General features: G+C 39.3%; 1 protein-coding gene across 1 annotated transcript in view; it reads left to right on the forward strand.

The window, feature by feature from the left end:
- Positions 1-253: 253 nt before the first annotated feature.
- Positions 254-16,818, forward strand: part of RB195_013522 (uncharacterized protein) — a gene marked incomplete at both ends in the record, with an annotated part of 43,459 nt that continues 26,894 nt past the window's right edge. Inside the window, 8 exons of the mRNA XM_064203381.1 lie at positions 254-624; positions 3,011-3,105; positions 6,425-6,567; positions 7,344-7,474; positions 8,766-8,826; positions 9,099-9,218; positions 9,295-9,365; positions 10,118-10,209. Of these exons, the coding sequence (XP_064059262.1) occupies positions 254-624; positions 3,011-3,105; positions 6,425-6,567; positions 7,344-7,474; positions 8,766-8,826; positions 9,099-9,218; positions 9,295-9,365; positions 10,118-10,209 (1,084 nt within the window). The remainder of the gene's footprint in view (positions 625-3,010; positions 3,106-6,424; positions 6,568-7,343; positions 7,475-8,765; positions 8,827-9,098; positions 9,219-9,294; positions 9,366-10,117; positions 10,210-16,818) is intronic.

Raw genomic sequence — 16,818 nt, forward strand, 5'->3', positions numbered from 1 at the left:
TCGGATTGCAGCAGGGGTGGTCGCGATCGCTGCTGCTCCTCACCCGTCGCACCACAAACCACCACCACCACAGTAGCGTCCTTTAATAAAATCGTCGGTCAGCTGTGTGCTTGTAGACGCGCACTCTCGTCCGATAGCCGCGCACCGCACCACAATCACACTCAACACGCTGCTGCTGACTAATCATTCGGCTACTTTACTCATCGTCCGGAGGCAGAGCATGCTGCGGAACGCGTAACGGGCATCACACTCTATGAGCATCGTGCACGAGTCCGCTGGCCCTTTACTTGCTCCTGAAATGGTGGACAATCCGTCATCTCAGTCTTCAACACTAGAAGACGTACCTGCAATCACTGCCGTCCCCGTCCCGAAACCGAGGACAATTAAATCGTCAGCTAAAGTGTCTTTGAAGCCGGTGCCACCTACACGAAAACCTCTCGCCTCATCGTTTGTGAATGTTCGAAATGCTCCGCTCGATAGGGATCCTGTCGACGTTATTGTTGATGTAAATAACGGTCTTTGGAGAAATGTTCGAATTGAAGATATGGATGTGGCATTGATCAACGGCGATCCTTCAACAGCTCAGAAAACAGTGTCTGATGAGAAGAAGCAGCGGCAAAAAGAGTGAGTTTGTTTATCATTTGCAGTCTTTTTCTTTCGTTTTGTTCTATTTTTTTCCTTGGCATGATTTGTTGAGCTTCAGTTCATTTTGTCCTGTTCTTCAAGTGTTAAATTCGAGGTATTAGACATTTTTGCGTCCAAAACATCTACGGAAACATTTGCTAATTTTCATTCTTCAGTTTTCTTTTTTGCATTTTTTGTCATCTTAGAAGAAAGTAGGAGCTTTCTAGAGGTTCTTCTTTCTGCATTGTAATTAATACAGTGAATAGAAATGTTGTGATTGGGGTTTCTCTTTCTCTCGCTGGGTTTATTCTTCACTTTGATGACTAATCGACGCTCGTGGTGTTGTCTGCGCAGCCGTTCAATCTAAACCGCGCGACGGCGTTCGATTGAATGCCATCTCCCATCAAAATTTGTATGTCATTGCTCATACAGGTTGAAAATAACCTTTACGATGGCAGAAAAAAGTGTTTGTATGCTTACAAAAAAAATTACAGCGGCTACCGGTTATAAAACAGTGGTGATTAGAATCCGGGCGCTAAGCTGCAAAGATAAATGACATTTCATCTGGTGTTTTGCGTAAAAATTAGCCCCATCAACGCTATCGACGAAGACAACACAAAAAAAAAGAGCGGTCGAGGGAGATTTTACGCTTTTGAACCAAGAAGCGCTTCCGTACATGATAAACATTGCTGATATTGATTGAGAAAGACCGTTCAACGCTCAGCGTTTGGGAAATGAGCGACAGCTGGCTTTTTTTTTCTGCTAGAGTGTTCGTGATTCAAACGAACATTCTTGCTTCAAATTTGTCACGGTTTAGGCATTTCTTCAATGGTATTTATGAAAATTTTGTTTACTGATTAGTGCAAAGTTCTTTCCCAGAAATTTATCTTAGACTTAAGCTTCCGCTAATCAGTGTGTAAATCGTGAGTTCACCAAACGATAGAGACTTATTCCTTTTGAAGTAGTTGTTGAAATTAATAATTTCTTATTTTTTAATGAGATTCAGTTTAAGTCGAAACCCATTCCGTCTATTTGATTTCAAACACAACCAAATTATTGTACTTGATACCCACCTGCATCATATCTACAATTGTGCTGCCAATTAAGCGGAACACTTTCTTTGCCTTCTTTTTCTTAGTCAGATGACTCAATGGATTTTGAAATGCTAAGAGGTGGTGGTGTTCCTGATAGTACTCCTCACTAGTATATCACAACAAAATGGTAATTTTAGATAGATGAAATAGCACTTTCTCTAGACTTGTTCTAGACTATGAATCCCCAATATTTGTAAATATCATATCAACATAGTCACAACTCTTCGCTGAATCAAGCTTGTTTTCACTTTTTGGAGTCCCAACATGTTGACTCATCTTATCCTTGTGTATAACAATTGTTAAATGCCTGGTGAGAATTGCCAGTTGGTGTAACCGTGAAGTGGGCCATTATTTGTGAAAAGCGATTAACTAGAGCGAAAATCAGGTCGAGCTCTTTGACGCGACATCTGATGTAAACTAGCATGTTGGAGCTTTGCTATACATATGTACGACGTAATTTCTTCTGAAATAAATATCAACTTAAATTTTTTTCTCACTTGTTTATCACGAAACTGATGTCAATATCTTCTTGCTCTGGATATACGACATGTAGCGTTGAATATGAACTTCAAATTTTGAACTGTGTATGCGATCTTTTAACACCAGTCAGGTAAAATTTCTAGTCTTATAGAGCTTCGCTACTGATGTCATTTCTTACGGTAGTTAATTGCATAATCAAGATACACTTATTCACATATTTTAATTCTTGTACACTTCCGATAAATTCGAACAGAGAACACTCAGAAATTTGCTTTTCACCGAAAAAAAAAGCATTTTTTGTCCTCCTTTTCTCTGAAGTGAGTTTTTTCACTAAGAACAATCAGCGTTTAGTGAAGTCTAGGAGACGGATGTATTTTTTCCTCAATTCTGTTCCATGTAATGCTCCGTGGTGCGGAATCCCGCTACTGCTAGATGAGACCTTTTCTCCGAACAAACTAACTTTTGTCTGTGTATTTCAGTGCAGTGTAATAGGTTTCAGTCATCACCTCCCTTCACAGGTGTTTCGTTTTAACCCATTTGTATATGTAAGAGCTTTGTCAAATTTTCTGTTTTCACAGTGAATTACTACTCGGATTTTCTTTTAGGAAGATCGGAGTTATTGCCACCTACAAAGTCATATTTTACAAAATTTTGTGTACTTCAAAGTTCTTATTAATCCTTTTCCCAGGCGACTTTAATTTTTCAGTTTTTGTTATAAGAACTCAGATTTCTCATTCAAATCTGCCCCGAATGAAAGGGATTGTGATAACGATGTCTCTGTCACTTCATTAAATTAGAAGCTCCCATTACAGAAAGAAATCTGGATATGAGAATGAGTGTGAAAACGACTCAATTAGTGTTCAAATGGAGGATATAACATCGGATGAGGCGACACAACCACATAAAGGTATGCTTTCTGATCCTACCATTTCTTACGTTTTCACGTTTGTTTCTAATGCACAATCTTATTAGAAAATTGGAAACAACACTGGAAACATGTGTTCCTTGGATTTTTTCACGTGCAACCATAGGTGTTCTAATCATAATCGTTTTTCTAATCAAGAATCATATATTATCTTATAGATAGTTTCATTATATCTTTAACACATTCCGTCCTTATTTCTCACTCTTTCTGAGTTTTTATGATTCCATATTATTCATATCCTGACATATTTATTTCTTCGTTAAAAAATTTATTTGTGTCGCCTGGTACCCAGTTTTTTTCACAGTTCTCTTCAATTCCAGTTCTTTTCATGTCAACGTCAAAATTTGTGTATTTAGAATTTCTGGAAATCAATTTCCTGCCTGCACTGACCATACGCATCTGCCCTGACATGTCAGCTGTCATCACTTTGCTCCGAATGAGCAAACTTTGAGAACATGAAAGTTATGCTGATTGACGGCACTCTTAAAGCCTTTCAAGCTGTGGCTTTGATGGTTTCGTGCGAATGCATAAAATGACATGTGGTAGTCATCTCAACAGAACAAATTCCCTTTGAGAATTCCGACATTCTATTGAGCAAGAGTGACATTTTCGAGCCGACGAATGCGCCTGTTCCCGTTCCCAGTGATATGGTCTTTTTTTATGAGTTTCATTCTATAAAAGGTCGAATAATTGCCGGAAATATTTGCGATGGCAGTGAACTTTATTCCGAATCCCTTTCTCTTCAGAAGTAAGGCTCACAATCTATCAGTTATAATCAGTGTTTGCGTCAAAATTTTTTGGTAAGCTAATTGTTATGAGAGTGAGACGTGAAACTGCAAAAGTGCAGCCACTAACGAATTCCTCAAGCATAGCAAAATGAGGGTACTTCAGCGACCACTTCTAGTAGTGGCAAATGACTATGTTTTTCGGAAGAAGAACTTTATGCGTGTCATCTCCTAAAGCATGCTACAACTGTCGCATATGTCGGTCGGTGTGGCTGGCGTGAACACCGACGCTGCGGAGAGATTTATTGCGCGGCAATGCCCCGAAATGTTTTGGTACGTTTCGATTTTTTGGGTATAACACTCATCTTGTAATTTTGACCGTGTTTTTTTTTGTTAAGACTGAGTCTCCTTTTTAGTAATTAGTTAACATGAACCTTATAAATGTTTGGTTGCGCTCGCTCGCTAAAGGCTTTCCCATTACACCGTTAAGAAGAAGCATTTAATTCTCTGCGCTTCTACTTGTTCTGTAGTCACTGATCAACATCACGTTTTAAAGCTGTATCGTCTCCGCAATATTCTAACTTTGTTCCACATTGGTGACACCTTCCGCCCAATACTTTGCTTGCAACATTTGTGTCTCATTTATCAGTTGTCTGAGTGATTACTCTGAATTAAATATGTATTTGTATTGTCGCTGCTCTTCCAAGGACCTAAAGAGCGGGTAAGAATCTGTTATCCCAGACATCTAATTATCTTTTAATCTTGCATATAAACTTATTTCACTAACCTGTAATTTCTTGAACGTTTGTGTTCGAGAAATTACAGGTTAGAAACGTTTGTGTTGTCGAAAATGAGTTATGGGATTGTGTGGTTTATGTATTAGAGACTATCTCAGCTTCTTTTCAATTTTCTCTATTTATTTGTTATTTTAAAATATCGAAAATAATAATTCATGAATTCTCTTCTTGCGTCTTCTGCACATTTCAATTTAAAGACATATGAGAAAAAAAAACTTCGGGTCAGGTTGGTCGTAATTATCGAAACAAACATTGCCTGACTTGTTGACTCGTGTACTCTGACAGTCATAACTCTAATAAAACAGTAATTCTCATAATTTTCATGTCCTCTGTTGTTAGAAACTCGAGATTTTTGCGATGAAAAAGGTCGGGACGTCAATACTCTGGTGGAATCCTCTTGTTTTTTGCAATACAAAGTTTTTGGTTTACAAATGTTGTGAAATGTAAGTAGACTTTCTCGACTAACGGTCTGAGTATGAACAGAAAGGACTGGTTCGTCACAGTGGACAAGTTTGTGTTGTGTCAGCACTGTACGAATTTGTTGGCAGGCACTGAAGTGCTCTTAGCGGCATAGTTCCCGTACAAGATGATTGACGTTGAGCCAGCATTGTGGCATTGTCAGCGTCATCCAACCAAACGAAGTTTGCGATGCTGCAAATTTCTTTTCTGCTGCAAAATTATGTGCTATTTTGGGCGATAAATTTCATTTCTTCTGCTTTCCATGCTGCAAGAAATGCAACTGCTGCATTTTTTTCTACGGTCCCTGCAGACATCGCTATAATGGATATCTGCACTATTCTTGACCAACTTCTCGAAGACACCATCTAGTGGATTCACTTTTCCGTTATAGTAACCTCAATGAAGACCCTTTTGATCTTTTATTCTTTTTCTTGACTTCCTCCAAGAACGGAGAAAACGTTATCCAAATGACAGCTACATACATGTCGTTGCATATCCAGAATATGTTTTTTTACTCTTACTTACTGTGTACCTCCTCCCAGAACCCTTTGTTTCGAGTAGGTTGTGCAGGTTCGCTATCGATCACATCCTTTAGCGTACCATGTCACTTTCCCATGCAAATACTCGCGGTCCGTCCTGTACGCTCTGAATAGGGTGCTATGTAACGACTGCTTTCCTGAGAAAAAGCTTCGACTGCGAAGAATTATGTCAAGATTGGGCGCTTTTTTGACCACGGCTTTCCCTATCGAACATATCTAGAAATTCACCGTAAGGGCATGAGAGTTACAACTTTTTGAGTTTTCAAGTGCTGACTTCCTTAAATATTCAGGTTTTTCTTGTTTTGTTGGCTTTTTTAGAATGAATTTCGATGCTTTACTTTAGTAATATAAGTCTTGTCAATTTAAATGTATTTGAAAGTATCTTCTCAAATATTCGGTAATTAGAGCTTCAAGACTAAGAGGGTGATGATTGTTTGTAGTTGTAAGTAAAGTTAGTATGTATATTCTTATGTCCTACCACCCATATTTAGCGTTGAAATTTCCTCCTTTATAATATCTATTTGATGTACCATTTATTGTTGTTTTTGTCACCTATGGTATGCATAAGGAATTATCAATCTCATTACCTCAAATAAATTATCCTTATGGCAAATAATGACATTAAGTTTAATTTTAAAAAGCTTCGTTGAACCCTTTTACTGTGAGTGTTTTTGCTCTTGTCAGGTGATATCTAACAATTTCCCTTGTCGTTGTTGTGTGAAATTCAAGTTTGTTGCACATGTAGAATAATTTCTTCCCATTCTTCATATTTCCTTTTTAGCATACGCTTCGAAGAGCTACGAATCCGACGAAACAGCCTCTAACCTTGGCGAGAATATGATGATAAAAGGCCCGGAATGGGTTGTCCCGCAAGAGTACTCCAGCAGCCCAATCGTAAAAGAATTGGCTGAATCTTGCGAGGAGGTATGTAACACAGTTTACTTGATATTTTCAATTTGACTAAAGTGCACTTCAACTTTTCTGTGACGACCCACTCTTTTTCCTGAGTGTGATCGTTTCCAACTGTGATTTATGTTGCACTAATAGTGAAAATGCGCGCTACACAACCAGATCCGTAAAGTTTCCATCGCTAATGTCGATCTTAGGATCAGATCTGAGCGAAAGGAGCTCGTTCGTGGAGAATGCCTCCTCTTGGAAGAGATATTGTTCGTTTCTCAGTTTTAAATATCCCTTTTATTTACGCAAGCTTTAGAATAGCCTTCAAAGTAATGTTTTTGGTTCTTGCACTTCCAGCCCACAATCGCCCTCTTTTTAATTACATTGTATTTCGAGTGTTCTTTGGGGACTTACGTAAACAGCTCCTCGTCGCTGTGTGGATTTCCGTTCCAAAAGGGTCCGCTCTAAAAACGTGTTTACAAGAAGCACCAATGTTTGCACTTTCGGACAAAAATCATGGTTATTGTGGGATACTTCTAAATAAGGTCAGCTAAGAATAATCGCCTTTTTATAGTGATGATCTTTGTTGCATCTAGTTGTTATATTTAATGGTTAGAATTAGCGAAAGAATAATCAGATCATTATTTAGTTTTCAAGAAACTATCAACAAAACTCTCCACTAAACAGATACCAAACATCGCTTCGATTTTATTACCATTTTGCTGTAGAGAGACAGCGCAAATCAGTGACGCATCCACATTTGTTTTTATAAAGTTCTGAGTTATCTCCAATGCAAATTTCAGCGTCCTCGTCCTCCATCACTATCCAATTATGCCGGAACTCTCAAAATGCCTTCGCCAACGGTAAGGTCGACACCTCGGCAGGAGAAAAAAGCCTCTCTCCTTGAGCAGATAGTACGCAGCCATCCAATATGGTAACTTCTGAACTACTTTGAGTACTGGTTCTGTAAAATTCCGTTTTAATTTAAATGCTGGTATTTGGGAAATTCTGGGTGCATAATGGAGGCTTTAGGGAACACTGATAAATTTCTTTGTGTCGTTTTTTTTTCTTACACTTTTATCCATGGTGTGTTACAGAATGTAATATAGTTGTCGGTTGATGGTACCAGAATCGCTATCCGCTCTATTCCAACATCTGTTCATTCATCTTTTTTTTGTGACCCATGATAAAAGGAGAAATTGTGCGGATGATTTTTCAACAGCCCCATTTTGAGAATAATTTCAAGCTGCACAGTGAAAGAAATGAGGAAAATTGAACTGATACTCTTGGCAGCCGCCTCCATTTTTCTTTTCCATTTCTGTGTGTTATATAGATCGTTTTGAAACTTTTGCACTTTCCAAACTCTTTCTAGAAGTATTCAGTCGAGTGCTACAAATCTTTTGGAACTTCGCTTCCTCTAGCTAGCGCTTACTTCCTCCTTCCAGGGAGCTCGCTTAGGCGTAATGGCGCGCGTCCCGACCCACAGAAGTGCCGCCCTAGATTTACGAATCACCAGCCAACTTGTCCCATAAAACAAAGAGCTTTGTTGTACTCCACGTATAAGGTGTAGCACTGAGAAAAAAAGAAGCAACTCAAGAAAGGCAATATTCGATCTGTCACTCTTGCAATTATTTAATTTTATCCAGTGATCGACCACTGCGCGCGAAATTCGTAAATTCTTACAAACTACGGTATGCCCGTTGGTGTCATCGTCGCATTTCCTGGAATAATTAAATGATGACTTTTTGAGAAAGGGAACACACTATTAGCTGGCACTTATTGAGCTATTTACGAAAATGTGCTTCACATAAAAACTCATTTCCATGAAACGGTAGTTAGTGTGTAATGAAAAACTCATTTACATGCGCAGTCAGCCCTAATTGAATCCTTAGAGTGCACCTGCACCTAAAGTAAAAACAAGTGACTTGAAAAATAGGAGGTTTTTACGAGGTCCGCGTGCAGTATCGTGGAATTGATACTGCGCACTTTCCAACATTTTGAGGATAGCGCGTGTTTTTTTGTGACTTTATGATGCAGTTTTGACCTTGGGTTTATGAGTAGCGAGAAGAACACGGCCTCTCCAGGGCCACTAGGGGTAACGATCTCTTGTAAGAATTTCCGATAGATAATTCTAAGGGCAACTATGCAGATTAATATATGCACGCTGTATGCTACGAGGGTGTAGCATGTTGTCACAAACGTGAGAACCGCATATCTTTTTTCAGGTATCTGCAGCATATCGGGAGACCAACCGCCACACATCTTTTGAGGCAAATGGAACCAGGGGTGAGCGCTCAACTTGTTTGTTCGGCCTACGTCTTTTGTCTTTCAATTTTTTCGAAAGATTTTTCCAGTGAATCGGGTAAACTTGGTCTACGCAAAGGATTCTTCTTGTTGCTTTATTTATATATTCGAATTCACTCGGACCTGAAAAAGAAAATCTGAAATAGAAATCCTGTTAGGCATATAATGCAACTATTGCACGTTAAGAGTGCATGCAGATAAAGAATAGATTTTTATGCAATGTTTGCTTTTGAATTATTTATTTCACTTTCAAGAATTTCATCGTCCGCGCATCATCAAAAGCTGGCTGTATGGCAATATCGGTCCGATTGTCAGATGATCATGAAATGCACACGGATCACTATATAATCGAGTATGGGACAAGAGGAAGCGTTGTGAGTTTTCTTTCCGATGCTTTTTGTTCTCCTCGCATGGTAGTAATAGTAGAAGAAAATTATGGCTGTCATTTAGATTCGACTAGAAAGCAGCCCATTCTGGTTCCGATCGTTACCTTTGCTTATTGAACATTACTGCTTGCATTCGTAAGTTTCTTTTCTTATTCATTCTCTTCAAGATGTATTCTGCTTATTCGTCCTTTGTAGTGCGCTCAGTTTCTGTCTTTATGTATTTCGTTACGACTAGTACTACTCTTTTTGAACATTGTGAAGTTTTGTACTCCTTTCTCATAAACTCGTGTTATGAGAAATTTCTTCATAGCCATCATTGCTTCCGGTCTTTAAAAGAAGGGAAATTCATCAGAATGTTCTATGTTTGCCATTTTCGCTCGCTTGTAAACATTAGCATCAGCAACTACCCATTATCAGTTACTGTTCCATAAAAGTTTGCATTATAACAATGTTAAATTCGGCTGTTAAGTGGTAAGTAATGCTCTAGAAAATAATGGCGCTCCGATGTAGCTCGTTTTTGCTTGTTTTCTGTGGGATTCTACTCAAGCTTGTGAACCAAAGAAGGCTTCCTAATAAGGAGATTCGCAAGCTGAAATATTTTTGAAATTAATTAGTTGCAGCTGGACGCCAGTGAAGTGGGGAATTGAGAAAACTAGAAAAAATCCCTCAGAGTTTTTCACCGATTTGTCGGTTTCTCATTCGCCAGTGCCCGAGAGTGAGGATTCTCACGTTGAATCGTCAAAGATTGATTGACACATGTAGCAAATTACAGTAGACGAATCAAACTTGTAGTTGTGATATGTTATTGTTCTTCATTTCACATTATCCTAGAACATCGTTAATGTAAGAAAGCCGAGCTTAACTTAATTTCATACTCCTCATTACAGAGAAGAGTTGCAAGTTCGTCTACGACTCCCTCGTGCAGTATTGGCTTGTAAAACTACCAAAGAGCTGCAGTCAGTGGCTTTAATGGGACAAGGTAAGTTTGGGTTCCATTTGAGTTTGCACTGATACGAAAGATCATCATGTCTGAAGGATTAGTGTAGTGTAAATCGTATATCGACGATGAAACAGAACTGGTTCGTGTAGCACATTTGTCTTGAGAAGCTGCAGAAAGCGACATGTAGCAAAATAAACGAAAAGCATACCACTGTTATATCCATTGTCCACTGTTATATAGTGTTATATCCAGATGTCATGTGTTGTTTACAGATATCACTCTAGGTTGGTTGGGAATGTGCGGTTATTGCGGTTTTGCTTTAGTTCCTTCTGCAAACATAACATTTCACTTGTAGTCGTGTTCTTCGTTGTTGGTTTTATGCGCAAGACACTTGTGGGTGACGATGGATGTACTTGTGCCCTTGGCTTCTTTTTTTTCAACGACAAATTGTTCGCTGTTTTGTAAAGAAGTGTTGATTCATTGCAGAGTCTGACATTTTAATGTTAGCGTTATGATCGCTCGTGCAATTTTCCCGTCATCATCTTGGGCGATCGATTTGCGTTAAAGGTTACGAGAGCCACGGTGGTCAGAGGGATAGATTCGGACATTTTTGACGAGTTCTCAGATCTTAGTAGGAATTTTGTATGGAAATCCAATTTGGAATAAATTTGGAATAAAAGAATTTGATCTGTAGGTAGATTTTGAAGCACCGCATAGCTGATTAGATTGGTGTGGAGTTGAAAGATCCATCTGGAATTGAGTGAGTCTTGCATCTGGCTTTGGTTGCTGTAGGTAGTTGGGTAGTATCACGAGATTTAAGCGCTTGTGTATCTTTTAGTGAACGGATTTGAGTCCAGTCCATCGAGTAAAAGGATTTGGGTCGAAAATGGCGATTTGATCCTCCCTGCCATGGAGTTCTTTTCATTTGGAATTGCTTCAAAGTATCATCATTAATGTAGCGGCACCTTTATTTTCCTCGATGTTTATACTGCATATAACCTTCGCTGCAACATCATTGCGCAAAAAGATCTGTGCGATATCCATTTTTGTGACTTTGTCCATGCGATCGGCTTTTTTTGTACATATATCAGAGGGACTAAATCCAACCGATTAGAGATGGGAGGTCCAGTTGGACTTTTATCACTTCCTTTATTCTCGATCTCCGTTCACCGAAGTGTTCGTGGTATGTCTCATCTCACGAGACATGCAGAATCTCGTTGCATCCTTTCATCTTGATATCTTCGGGATTATAACTATTCCGACCCTTTCGTCGTTGTCGCTCACATCCGTTCTATTACTTGCGCACCTACACTTTCTCCAATCACATTGGTTGTCATCTATTATTTAATGCTTTTCTTAAAAGAACTCTTCCCCCTTCATCGTTCGACTCGAATTCCCAAATCCTCTACAAATCTCTAGGTTTGCAAAAGACGCTTGCTTTCTTTTATTCCCATCTTTTCTAGCAAATCCGCACTTGTAGAGCTGCTTTTTCTTCGCTCTTTGCGACATCTCTTAGATTCCCATGGATTATCTCCTAATGCTTTGTTTAAGCACTGACCAATGCTTCTTGTTTTGTTTTTATAAAAGTATTAGACTGGGACCAGATCTCTAAGGCGGAAAATGCCTTTGAAACCAGGAAAAATGCCGTCAATCGTCCTATTAACGCCTCTTTTCCATTGATAATGAGTTCTCTCTCTGATTGTGCGTAGGACGTGGACGTTTGGACAGTGGTTCATATTTTTCTTGATACCACTCCTTAATAGTTTACTCCTCGGTTTCTGGCTTTTGTTTAAAAAAAGATATTGTAGTCGCAGTTATTTTGTATTCTTCTTGATTTTTGGATCCTTCTTGATATTGTCAAAATACATAGCGGAATCGAAGTGTGGTCCTAGGAATCTTTAATTCTGGCGTTCGATTTCTAGTAGTTATTTTCCTCAGTTGTTACTCTGAGCTCATTACTAGAATTTGAGGAAACTTTAAATATGTTAGATGCCAACAATTTTAAACAGTCTCACCAATTATTAAATACCCGTGGGGCTTCAGAGGGAGCAAGCGCAGCGGAAAATTACCTGTCTGTTGAAAAAAGAATTCTTTAAAAAAAAAACGCAACAAGTTTATCACGCTCAAATGTACGCGCTCCATTAAACATCTTGTTTTCACAGCACAGCAACCCACTTTTTCACTAAAAAAAACTTCCTCACTGTTCTCGAGCTTAGCAAACATTATTTGTTTTCGTGTGGAACTCTTTCGTGATTTTTTTTTTTCGGCCTGACCGATTGAATGAAGCCTCCTTTGATTGGAAAGATGCTTCCTATCTCACGAGATTCGTCTCAGTCATAGATTAAGGACACTTCTTCAACCTCAACGCCCTTTGGTTGGACTACATTTTTGCAAAACTTCTTTTGTATTTTGACAACATTACACTTTGTCGAGCTTCTACAGCCTACTGTAGATTTGAGATTTTAAAGTGGAGTCCAATGTTTGCTTTGTGATACCAGCTCTTGTCGGGCTCGATTCCGTAGTTCTTCTGACGTTTTTTTTTCTACCTAGCAGATCGTCCTTAACCTGACTACAATACTTCAGTATAATTACACGTATTCGATCCAGTCGAATCATCATATCGTCGACCTTCACTTGAGTGTGCATCGTTGTTGATGACCGCATTATAATTGGCCCGATGTAGGAGGAACATGACAAATATACATGCGCATGTTGATCGCATTTCAACCCGGACGTAGTCGTTTATCTGCAAATCACCTTATCAGTGTTTGCATTTCGACTGGGCACAAATCGTTCGAATCGGGCACTCGTATCAACTGAGAATGAAGTATTGATAACTCCCCTATGATCTCTAATTCCCCGTGGATAGTGGATTTTCAATGAAATTTCATTGATTTTCCCTATCTCGTAAGCTTTTCATAGTGATTATTCCGGATAGTAAACCTGGCCTATACAAAGGTTTCCGTTGCCTCGCTTATCTCTCGCATGTGCTTTAGAAAATTTTTTATCCGCTATTCTTCGCGAAAATAAGGGTAGGGCTGCGCCATCATTACGGAATATGAGGAGATTCATGAAACGCCACAGTAGTCGGCTCTGATAGTGAAGGTTGTTTTTGTGGTTAATTTTTTGCGAATAGAATGGGAGCAAAACATTGGAGCAATAAGTGACACAGAACGTCTGTAAACGCAGAACGTCGTTTGTAAACGCTGCTCATCTGATATTCGTCAACGTATGAATATATTGATTAAATTAGTATGAATTAATATGTATTATATTAATGTATGAATACAAAGATATGAACCAATTTTACGCTCTGCGCCTCTTAATATTCACCTGTCTTCTTTAGCGACTACCCGTCATGTTCAGTTATTCTTCTGCTTAGTGTTTTGTGAATCCTAGCCGAGAGGTTTGCCGAGCTGAGTAGCGCTGCTCATCTTGTCCCCATGATCTATTGCTTAGCGACTGTTGCTCTGTATTGCTTAAACATCTTCGATGAAAAAAGTATGCAGCGAAAACAGATTTCTATAGCAACTCTATCACTCAACGAGAGGTTGCTTTCCAATAGAATTCCAGTTGTGTATCGGTACTTATTCAGATTGTTTAAGTGATTAGTTATCATTTACATCTTTTATTAGCACTTACGGAACAGGTGTAGCGCAGTCGGTTAGAAGTCCGTTGTAGCCATGCGGTCGAGGGTTCGAAACCTAGTGCTCACCAAGCCCTTCATCCCTCCGGGGTCGATAAATTGGTACCAGACTTGTCTGGGAGGATAAAAACACTGATTTAATCGTTGGCTGGCCCCCGCAAGTTATTGTATAGACCAAGACGCACTCCGAAACCTCAATGATTACGAATTTCAGTAAAATGCGTTGACGCATCCCAAGTGGGTTGATACGCCAGTGACTTTATCCTTTATCTTTTTATTAGCAGTTACATCGCTCAAGCACTGCATAATATATCGTGCTGTATGTTTTGGTTTGCCCCGTTAATTACGTGGTTCGAACCTTCTGATAGCGAATAACATGTTTTCTGCGAAGTAAGATCAAAAAGCTGTAGGAGGTTTTTCGCACTTTTTATTTGTAGTCTCTAGTTCGAAATTTCCTGAATCTTTCCTTCTCTAGTACATGTACGACAAAAATTTAGAGAGTCGTTGCTTTGAAATATTGTAGCTGTTCTTCTGATTGGACAGTAATGAGATGTTAAGTGGATTTTTTTTTTATGTGGTGTAAGCGGAAGCAGTGAAACTGCACGTGATTCTTTTTAAAATTTGTGGGAAAAACTGCAGGCATTTGCCGCAACACCTCTGTCAACACCTTAGAAAACGGAAGAATTAGATGGGAATTTTCAAAGTTTTTGAGATTCGACAATCGTCCGAATTGGAGCCGAATTCGCAATGGAGACTTTTTACGACTGTTAAATGCATCACCCCACGAATCTGAGGTGATGCAGATTTCAGGTGGAGTATTCATATACGGGATGGGAGACTACGGAGAGGGGGGTGATTCCGTCCATTTCTTCCTAATTGCCGTAAAAAAACGGCCCGGAAGATGCGGCGCCGCACAAGACTGGCGCGCTCCAGTCGAACTCCCTGTAGAAAATAGTGCGCTAAAACGCTTGAAGCCGTATCTTCCGGGTCGTTTTTTACGGCAATTAGGAAGAGATGGACGGAATCACCCCCCTCTCCGTAGTTTCCCATCCCGTATAGGAATATTCCACCTGAAATCTGCACCACCTCAGATTCGTGGGGTGATGCCTTTAACTGGGGAACGGTAAAGAGGGTCCCGGCGGATTCTCCGCGAATACCTCCGAGACATTACGTATCCACTGGATATGCCGCTGGATACGCGACCATACCTCGATGAAATCGCGCTCCAGTTGTTCGTAGAGACCCAGACAACCGTCTTAGATGCTCTTCTGGCCACAGAGGTGCAAAGGACTACACAGTTATAAGGAAACATGTAAAGAATAGCGATGTGAGTTGTCGAAATTACAGAATAAATCTAAAAAATGTAGTTAAAAGTACATATCATTTTGTATGGTTTTGAAATAAGAGGACGGGAATGGGTTTTGTCTAGATTTTACCTTCAGGAAGTCTAGAAATCCTATCACATTAACTCTTTCTCATATAAGAGGTCGGAGATACAGAGGGTCCATCTGTCCGGGAGTAAATTACGGTACAAAAAACGTGGGACTTGCAGAATAAAGAAAGTCCTCATTCCCACTACTTTTGAAATTGGAATGTTCCGTTTTTAACGAAATTTTTCATACTTCATTTGGAACTATTAGATGCACCTTCCTCTCTTATTTTACGTGAGGATTTCTCTTGCTTTTGGTATGGTTACAGCATTGAAGTCACCTCATATCACAAAATTCCAGAGGATGTTTCTAATTCTCCACAACAATTTTGTAGCTTGTGAATCATAACCGAGCAGAGTATGATGTTTAGCGGTAACCGCGCAGTCAAGAATTTAGGTAGTAACGAAGGGAAATCTCTTTCTCGCACCACTGGTAATTGCTCTGGCGAGGCACGATCAGGGCATGCTCGAGAATCTGCCGGGACCCTCTTTACACGCACCCCCTTTAACTAATGTCTTATCAGATATGACCTTTTACGTCCCCACACGACGAATCAGAGTAGAAATGTTCAATCCGAGGTATTATTCAGCTGTAAGTGCAAATATCTCTGGGTTACGAATGTGTCTTTGCGGCTGTTTCACAATAGCACAATAGATTTGATGAAGATCGCATAGCGTTCCATTCTTCATGGCCTTCTGGAAAATCCCATTGGAACAGCAGAGATCAATCGGAGATAAGAAGTGTAAGATTAGAGGTGGACAACAAAGAAATGTCTCGTGGAAGCTGTGAGACAGATTTTCTAAAAAGCTGTTAGATGGATGTAGGGCGTACTACATGCCATCTAGCGTTATATCTAGATCATATCTGGGTGAGATTAGCTCATTTAGCTCATTTAGTGACCTAGTACTATAGGTTTGAATGTAGTAGTATCGTCTTTTTTCAAAATATACCAGCCAACGTCATCCAAAATTTACGCACTGTTTGGACACGAACCATGAAAGTCAGGGTAGAGTACAAACTTTTTCTAACAGAAAGCTTCCCTTGAAGTGACTTTGAAATTTCATCGAGTCAAATTTTCGAGATTTTTTTTCACTGCTATAGTTGGAATTGTATTTTTCGCGGTGAATTTAAGCGGACATCTAAGGTTCTCCGTGAACTCTGAAAAAAGACAAATTTAAAAAGATAATTTTTTAGGTTGCTACCCGAAATTTCACAGCTTGCATGTGCACAAAAAAGAAGCTGTGAGACAAATTTCCAGGCAGTATGTGTCCAACTAAGAAACAGATTGAGAACCGATGTATTCGCTAGAAATTATTTAATAGATTAAACGGAGCCATACATTTTTATTAAGCTCTAATAATAGTTAGACGAGTCTGGAAAGCTATGTATCTAGAGACCGTTTTTGGATTTGTTTTCTAATCTATGTCAGCTCTCCCTCGGTACTGTTTTTTTTCAAATTCAAATCTCATCAGTCCATTCACTTTGTTTCGGTTTTCGGTGTAGTTTTTTTCCATTTCTTCAGAAACAGGAGGTGCCAAAATTTTACACTAAATCAGCTGGTTCAGTTAAGCT

Source organism: Necator americanus, chromosome V (genome assembly GCF_031761385.1).
Source record: "Necator americanus strain Aroian chromosome V, whole genome shotgun sequence".
NCBI classification, from domain to species: domain Eukaryota; kingdom Metazoa; phylum Nematoda; class Chromadorea; order Rhabditida; family Ancylostomatidae; genus Necator; species Necator americanus.